General features: G+C 54.7%; 1 protein-coding gene across 7 annotated transcripts in view; it reads left to right on the top strand.

The window, feature by feature from the left end:
* COL11A2 (collagen type XI alpha 2 chain) overlaps positions 1-3,863 on the top strand; it is a 28,217-nt gene extending 24,354 nt beyond the window's left edge. For all 7 annotated transcript variants that reach the window (XM_057494201.1, XM_057494202.1, XM_057494203.1 and 4 more), the window contains 8 exons: positions 132-239; positions 360-413; positions 701-736; positions 927-980; positions 1,085-1,352; positions 1,851-1,963; positions 2,341-2,547; positions 3,239-3,863. In XM_057494201.1, coding sequence (XP_057350184.1) covers positions 132-239; positions 360-413; positions 701-736; positions 927-980; positions 1,085-1,352; positions 1,851-1,963; positions 2,341-2,547; positions 3,239-3,379 — 981 coding nt within the window. In that variant the 3' untranslated portion in view covers positions 3,380-3,863. The remainder of the gene's footprint in view (positions 1-131; positions 240-359; positions 414-700; positions 737-926; positions 981-1,084; positions 1,353-1,850; positions 1,964-2,340; positions 2,548-3,238) is intronic.
* The last annotated feature ends 4,689 nt before the right edge of the window (positions 3,864-8,552 follow it).

The following is an 8,552-nucleotide window of genomic DNA, read 5'->3' on the forward strand; positions in this document are numbered from 1 at the left end:
CCTGGGGAGGCTGTTCACAGCCTTGCTCTGTCCTCAGGCCCTGTGCCCAAGTCCCTCTTGTTTTCTGGGCTCTGACACCCCTGCATCTGTCTGTGCACCTACGTCCCCCTGATCACCTGTCCCTTCTCCAGGGTCACCCAGGTCTCATAGGATTGATTGGGCCCCCTGGGGAGCAGGGGGAGAAGGGTGATCGGGGACTTCCTGGCCCTCAGGGCTCCACCGGACAGAAGGGAGAGACTGTGAGTAGAGAGTGCAGTCCCAGAAGGCCTGGGATAGGAGGGTGGGTTCATGTTGGGAGTGGGGGTGGACAGGAGGGGGTGGGGAGGAGGACCCAGCTCACAGGCCGCTCCCTTTCCTAGGGTATCCCAGGAGCGTCTGGCCCCATCGGTCCTGGAGGGCCGCCTGGCCTCCCTGTGAGTACCCCATCTGTTCCTCTGCTAAATCCCCTAGATCCTGCCGCTCCCCATCCATAATCCTCCAGTGGTTTCCGTGGCAAGTGCCAGCCTAACAAGCATGGACCCCAGCGTCTCCCATACATCCTCAACGCCCATTTCCTCCCCATCCTTCCAGGGCCTCCTGAATGTCCCCATGTTTCCTCATGTCTGCCCCTCCTGTCATAACCCCAGGGTCCTGTGGACTCATGACCTTGCCTTGACCTTCCCCTGCAATGACCAGCTCTTTCTTGTTCCTCATTTCACAGGGACCTGCTGGCCCCAAAGGAGCCAAAGGAGCCACAGTGAGTGATTCTCAGCCAGCTCTGACCTCTGCCCCCTGCCCCTCGACTGGACACTGCCTCTCTAGGGAAAACATACTCTCCACAGTGGAGCTCCCCATTCCCAGCGTGGAGACTGATTTGACCAATCTGTGACCGTGATTGCCTGCCTGACCTCTTGACCCCTCCATGACCTCATATACTCCTTTGGCAGGGCCCAGCTGGACCCAAGGGAGAGAAGGGTGTCCAAGGCCTTCCGGGACATCCGGTGAGTTATGGGTCAGGACTGTTTCTCTGGCTGTCCTGGTGTTTCTGCGCTTCACCCTCACACTGACCTCGTCCCTTGCCCTCTCCATCTGTCCCTTCACCCAGGGCCCCCCTGGCGAGGTGATCCAGCCCTTGCCCATCCAGATGCCCAAGAAGACTCGGCGCTCAGTGGATGGAAGCCGCCTGATGCAGGAAGATGAGGCCATGCCAACTGGGGGGGCCCCGGGCAGTCCTGGGGGGCTTGAGGAGATCTTTGGCTCACTTGACTCCCTGCGGGAGGAGCTTGAGCACATGAGGCGGCCAACAGGGACCCAGGACAGCCCTGCTCGCACCTGCCAGGACCTCAGGCTCTGCCACCCGGAGCTGCCCGATGGTCAGTGCCAGGCTCTGGAGACAGATGCCTCAGCAACAGCATGGGCATGAACAAGCAGAATGGGTGTTGCAGCCACCTTGGGGAAGGTGTTGGGTGTGGGTGAGGGTTGAAGGGCTCGGAACAGCAGCTCTTTACCAACCAGGTAGGAAGTATTTCAATATATAGCAACTGATACGGTCCTACCAATTTTTACCAGCTCATTATGGGCCGGTGTTCATAGGAAGAGAAAAACATACACATGTGTACACATGCTCGCATTTTTTACATGGACAGATGTGTGCGGACCTACAACCACACACTATACTAATATGAGGGTGTCAGTGCTCCCACCTCCTCCAATGGGGAGCCTGGGGTTACTGCTGGGGGAAGGGGCATTGGAGATGGGCCACCGGCACAAGCAAGGAGGGAAACTGGAGGTGGATGGACTGCCCTGGGGGACTCTGCGGTAGGGGGAGGTGGGAATGGCGGGGCCTCACGCCGCCTGCCCCCTCCCAACAGGAGAGTACTGGGTCGACCCCAACCAGGGCTGTGCTCGCGATGCCCTCCGGGTTTTCTGCAACTTTACAGCAGGAGGGGAAACCTGTGTTTCGCCCAGGGATGACGTCACACGGGTGAGAGCTGGCGCCTGACTGCCCTCCCCATGTCCCACAGCATAGCCCCATCAAGGCCTAGTGTTTCTGGGCTTATGGAACAAGCTCCCTGGTCCTTGTGCCTCCAGAGCCTGCCGATCCTTCTCCATTCCTTTACTCCTTCTTCCTTTTCATCTGTCCTGTGGTGTCCACTTTGTCTCTGTCCTTTGACAACCCAAGGCAAAAGCTTGCTTTTTGTTTATGCCCAGGTCTCTAGCTCCCACTCTGGCCTCTCACTTATCAACCAGCCCTTTCCTCCTACCCATTCCCTGCCTCTGACCCTGGCTCAGCTGCCTTGCTTCACAGATGCTCTGTAGGTCCGTCCGTCTGCCACTGACCACAGCCCTGTCTCCCGCCAGTTCTCCTACGTGGACTCAGAAGGCTCCCCAGTAGGCGTGGTCCAGCTCACCTTCCTGCGGCTGCTCAGTATCTCAGCCCACCAGGATGTCTCCTACCCCTGCTCTGGGGCAGCCCAGGATGGTCCCCTGAAGCTCCGGGGGTCTAATGAGGATGAGCTGAGCCCGGAGAACAGCCCGTATGTCAAAGAGTTGAGAGACGGCTGTCAGGTGAGAACCAGGAAGAGCTGAGTAGGGGATGGATCCCAGACTCAGGATGGAGGATGACCCTCTGGGCAGAGGCACCCAGGGAAAGCAGGAGGAGCCCAGCTTCCTGATGTCAGATATGCCTGAGGGAGCTCAGATGGGGGTGAGGAGCATTGGAAGGATGGAAGGTGGGGTTCACCAGTGAGCGCCAGTATTACCCAGATAGAGTCATGCATGCTCATATGTACATTTACAGGTTGCCTAGCAGAGGCACATCTGTACATACATCCCCCAAGTTACCTGGACAGGTCACACAGGTGCACACACATAGAACCTTGTTCCCTGTTGTGCAGTTATACCCACAGACCTGTGCACACCTCCCTGTGGAGTCCCACAGACTCATACAATCACCACAGACAGGTAATCTCAAAGACAAACCCAAAGCTGCACAGACTGGCTCACGAGCACAGGCATACAGGTGCACGTGCACACACGCACAGATGCGCACACACACGTTTTTTCCTAGTTTTCCCAATCCTGACTCTCTGAAAGAAACTTTAGCAAGAGAATTTAGAAAGTTTGACCACATGACAGGATAGGGGGACTAGCATCTCAGGGTGCTCAGAGGAGAGGCAAGCCTGGGCCTGAGGTCGGTGATCTGGGGGTCTATGACTCCACTCCGCTCACTGCTCTCTCTCCCTGATGTCCCCTCAAGACACAGCAAGGCCGGACAGTGCTGGAGGTGCGGACACCTGTGCTGGAGCAGCTGCCAGTGCTTGATGCCTCCTTCTCAGAGCTGGGGGCCCCCCCAAGGCGGGGAGGGGTGCTGCTGGGGCCTGTCTGCTTCATGGGCTAGGACCTGCTTCTCTGTCTGACCCTGTCCGTCAAAACCAGGCCCACCTGGAATCCCACAGCATCAGCTCTGTGCCACTTCCCAAGAAGGCTCCTCACCATCTGGGACCTTGGGCCAGGGCAGCCAAAGCCCCGACTTAGGGGCCATCCAGAGGAGGGTGGAGCCGGCACTGGGACAGCCCAGGGGAGGGGTGGCATCTGGGGCCCTTGGCCCTCCCACCTGGAGCCTGTGACCCTGCTAGACAGCTGAGACTGTTATTTAAAACTCACCTTCCAGTCACCCCAAACAAGTGGAAGAGAAGAGAAAGGACACTGTGTATTTTGTATTTAAAAGTAATTATATTAATTATTTAAGGAGTGGAAAACAAAATAACAAAAAAGATAGAGAAATGCCAACAAATCCAGTGGACTTTGGAGACAGGGCTCTCCAGGGTGAACCCCCCTGCACTCTCCCTCTTGCCTCAGGGCTTCCGTCAGTGACTGGAGTGGGGATGGGGGGTGGGGGGGGATTGTGGGGGGGTCCCAGGCTCAACTCCTCCTCCCTCACATCTCACCTGTAGCACCCACTGTGAATGTTGGAATATATGGTCTCCTTTGCCTCAGGGCTCTGACTCCCTCTGCCTAGGCTTGGGCTGTCTCACCCCCACCTGCCAGGTGTTTGGTCCCTGACCCACATACCTGCTGTCTTTCCCTTGGTCTGGGGCTTACAGGAACTGCCCGCTACTGGAAGACCAGGCCCCTTCCCCAGGGGAGAAACGGAATAGTGAGGGACGTGTGCAGGGTCTGTGTTCAGCAGAAATATTAAAAGTCTTCCATGTTAGCTGGAAAATCACCATGGCCCTAAGCCCCCTGAGTATCCCATTGCCACCCCAGCCACCCAGGTCCTCCCGTGCACAGCCCCTCCCCTTCCCTGATCTTGCAATTGCAGGATTAATGTGCGGCAAATGGGGAAGGGACTCCCAGGACCTGTCTAGCCCTATGGCCAGTGTCCTTGCTGACTGATGGTTAAACAATGTGATGTCTCCTCCCAGAATGTGTGTGTGTGGTGCTTGTGTTGTTATTTTAATCTCCACCCCAGTGCCCCTTTTTGCTGGCTGAGCTGTTACCCTATTTCCTGGAGGGCCTGTCCAGTGTGTCATGGCCCAGAGAGAGTTCATGAAACATGGCTGACAAGTAGACTCAAACGGATTCCCCAGTGACATCAGGTGGGGGCCCAGGGTTCTGTCTGACACCGGTGCCAAATTCCTTCTGGGTGAGGGAGTGCCTGCCCTCCCTGATTCCCAGTGCATCCCCTACACCCTATCTTTAGGGACTTCAGGGCTGGACGGAGCCTTAGATGGCCTACTCTAAACTCTTTGCAAATGAGCAGCTCACTTCCAAGACCACATTACCTGCCTGTTACCTCTGGTCACCTCATAATCATCTGTATTCAGCAGAAATATTAAAGCCTTCCCTTCAAGTTTGCCGTGTTCTGTTACAAAAAGCCAGGGCTGCCGCCAGGGTTCCCATACTTACATGTATTAACATCTGCATCGTACCAGGTTTTGCACTGTGTCAAGATGTACAGTCCTCCACCTCCAGCCCCGACCGCACCCCCACGACTGCTCCCACTCTGTACCTCCCCCTCTGCTCTTTTCCCAGCGTCGTTTCATCTCTGTGCCTTCCGGGTCGGTCCTTTCTGTTCCGGGCGACAGATCAGCCGGGCATCGCTAGCCGGCCTCTTCCTCTCCTGGGGTATCCCATCCTCACACAGCGTTTCCCGGCACCCGTCCATCCTGGCAGTATAATAAAACTTATTCCAGGGCCTTATCCCAATCGGGGCGGTCCTTCCTCCCTGGACGCCTGGCTGCAGGGGCGGGAGGGGAACAGGTGTAGGAGCGTGCGCACGTGTGGGTCGCCCTGAGGCTGGCGAGGGACGAGCTGCCTTGCACCCCAATACTCCAGGACCCCGAGTCCCCGAGGCGGCGTTCCCGCCTTCCTGGCAGCACCCCTACCCTTCCGGCGGAGCCCCGACGCACCGCTTTGATGGTTGTGTTCCCCAAGGACAAAACCCGCATCTTTGAAACCCTGGAGTGTGGAAGCTAACTCATTCTTGACCCGAGGCAGCTCTCCCACGGGGTCTAGAAGCCCAGTCTCGCTTGGACGTGTGGGCAGGAAAACACGTCGCAGGTGACAGTACCTCCTTCGCGCATCCCTCCGCCTCTGCTGCCCCCTGCTGCCGGCGTCAGGACCCTGTCCCGCTAAAGGGCGAGCGGACCAAGTCACCTAAAACGCTTCCCCCTCCTTCGTCACCCACTAACCCTCATTCCCACACCCACAGCGCACGAGGAGGCCAAATGCGGAGGAAGCCCCCGATCTTGTCTATGTGAGGTCAGGCGATGGACGGGGTTTCTGGGGTTACCCAGGCCCTCCATCTCACTCTCCAAGTCCTGGGGGCTTCAAACACCCCCTTCCCTCCCAGGCCTCAGCTAAAAAGAAGATTAGACCTACATAGATTCTCCCCCGCACCCACTTCCGGGCAAGCAGGACCAGAGCTGAGGTTCCTCTGGTGCTCTCTCTGCAACTGAAGCCAACCCCCAAGGTGCAACCCCGCCCCACCGCCCCCAGAGCAAAAGGGAGTGTCCCCAAAGGTCACTTTCGGTCAGATGTTTCTCCATGGAAACAATGCCATACATCTACTCAAATATGCTTTATACATGGTGGTTATGTCCCCAGGCCTGGTATGCCAACCAACCTTCTGTTAAGTTTTAGGAGTGATTCTGTGCCAAGTTGTAGCTGAGGATCCCAGTATGGCTGCCCTCTCATTGCAGCTGGACTTCTTCCCCAGGGGCAATCTGGGACCTGGCTCTCAGGAAAGATGGGAGTTAGTTTAAGGGCAGGGCTCCAGAGCTGGGGCTTTTGGGGTGGGGCTGGGGGTGGGTAGTGCAGGTCGCCTGGCATCTGGACATGTGGCTGCTGGCAGAGGCTCCAGCAGCCTGTGGGTAGTGGAGGCTTCGGGACAGGGCTGGGAGTAAAGGAGAGAGGCAGAGACTTCCGAGAGCCGCTTTGGGTTCAGCTGGGTCAGACAGACTTCTGTAGGAGGGGCTGGGTTCTGAAACATTCTGACTACCTCTCAAAGGGAGTTAGCTTGGACCCAATAAGGGAGAGGGAGTCACTGACGGTGTTTGAGAAGGTTAGTGACATGACAGAGCTATGTACTAGCAGGTAAGGCCCCACCCAGGCTGGCTGAGAGTGTGAAGGGCCTGGACAACAGGCCTGGAGGCTTAGAAGAGGACATGGAAGGGGGAGAGCAGTGAAGTTTAGTGGGAAGGCTGTGGGACAGGCCCTCTAGCCTGTCATGCCCTTGGAGCTGCTTCTTAGCCTTAAGCTACTATTTTTGGCATCTGTGACCTGTGGTCAAAAAACAGCTCATAACATCTGAACCTCTTAGATTACTGTACCTGGGAGCGCTACATATCCCAGGAGGCCATGGTCTACATATCCCTGTCCTCCTCTCCCTTGGCTGTGTTGCAGGCTGGGATTTGTAGTTTCAGAATGGATCAGGGCAGGTGGTGGTGGAGAGGAGATAGGGAAAGGAGTGGGTCAAAGCAAGGCGCTCACTGCCTCAGAAGCTCCTGTGTAGCAGGTGGTAGTGACCCAGGTTTGTAGCTGTGTAGCCCCTTTCCTTGCAAGTTTGGCGTGGTCATCAGGGAGTGTTAGGGCCATACCCTGCTTTTCCCTGGCCAGTTGTGCAATTCACAGGTCTGATTATGTTCCCCAGCTCAAACCTGTTCAAGTAAGCAGAAGTCACATCTGGTTGCTTGCAACTGGCTTTCTATGCTCTTTTTTCTCATCTTCAGGGTAGTTTCATGGGAACCAGCACTGCCAGTGGACTGCCATCTTAGTAGGGAAGATTTGTCCTGCTGACCAGGGACATCTATATGGGCATCTCCTTTAGGGCTTCCTGCCGAACAGCCAGGTTGGTAGAATCAGCCTCTGTGAGAGCCAGCACGTCACACTGCCTTCCCTCAGTTGGTGGAGACATGGCAATCTATTTGTTTACTTTCCTCTAGCCTCTCTTTCTAGTAGTAACATCTTCCAGGCTGAAGGTCTTTTGATTCCAAAGAAATAGATGGGTGGTTTTCCAAATTATAACAGACAAAAGCCACATTGGATGCTGGTGTAAAGGTCATATTCCAGTTCTCACCACTTCATTTATAAAGGGCTTGGTCTCCATAGAAACTGGGGCCAAAGTATGTGGGTCATGGTCATATATTGCTATGCTGTGTTCACATCTCCCCGGAGTCTGGGCTGTATTGCTGATTCAGGCAGTTCTCCAATTCTCTCATTAAATAAGGCATACTTACAATACCAGGGCAGGTAGAGATTTCTTATAACTCTTCAACTTCCCAGTTGTGGTTATTTTTATTAAGACCTCAATATTTCTCCTGCTTTTCAGAATTGAAAATCTATAGAAACAAATAACTTAAAACCAAAAATATGGCTCAGAAATATTAAGGAGAAGATGGGAAATAGCAGCATGTTTAACTGGAGCCTTGGTGACAGAGGGAGTTAGACAGCAAAGTCTGTAGAGCAGATTGTCTAGGTGGGGCAGGGCTGAGCAGACCCAGGCGGAGGGTGGCACTGATGTTAGCTGACAGGAGACCTCTCTGTATTCCTAACAACAACTTCTCCATTTAGCTGGCCTGTGGTGCTTTGCTTATTTAATATGAGCATCTGTTTTCTCATCTGCAAAATGGGATATTACTTGCTGTGTAAGGGAATACTGTTTAATTGCAAAGAGAAGGGAGGGGAACTGATCACGCTGCCTTAGTCACTGCAGACACACTGTCTAGAGCACACTACTTCCCTTCAAACTTCTGATCTTAGTGCTGTCAAGAACCCATGCTTCTTAAGTTTTTTTTTCTGCTACAAACATGAAAAAATCTGACTCAGAACAGTTTAAGCCCCAAAGGAAATTTATTATAAAAATATTGGGGTTCTCAGGATTTGAAGGAGGCAGTTGACTAAAGAAGAGCAAGGGCAGTTCTGGGACCTCAGGGGTTCATAGACTTTGTCTCTGGAGTGTGACCACAAACACCACTCGGTTGATCCGCTTTCAACCTCCTTGGTCTCTGGGGCCTGTGGTTCAGATTCCTGGAGTACCAATCTGGTTGTCTAGCTTCGAGAACCAACTT

The sequence above is a fragment of the Manis pentadactyla genome, chromosome 16 (assembly GCF_030020395.1).
Source record: "Manis pentadactyla isolate mManPen7 chromosome 16, mManPen7.hap1, whole genome shotgun sequence".
Classification (NCBI taxonomy): Eukaryota; Metazoa; Chordata; class Mammalia; order Pholidota; family Manidae; genus Manis; species Manis pentadactyla.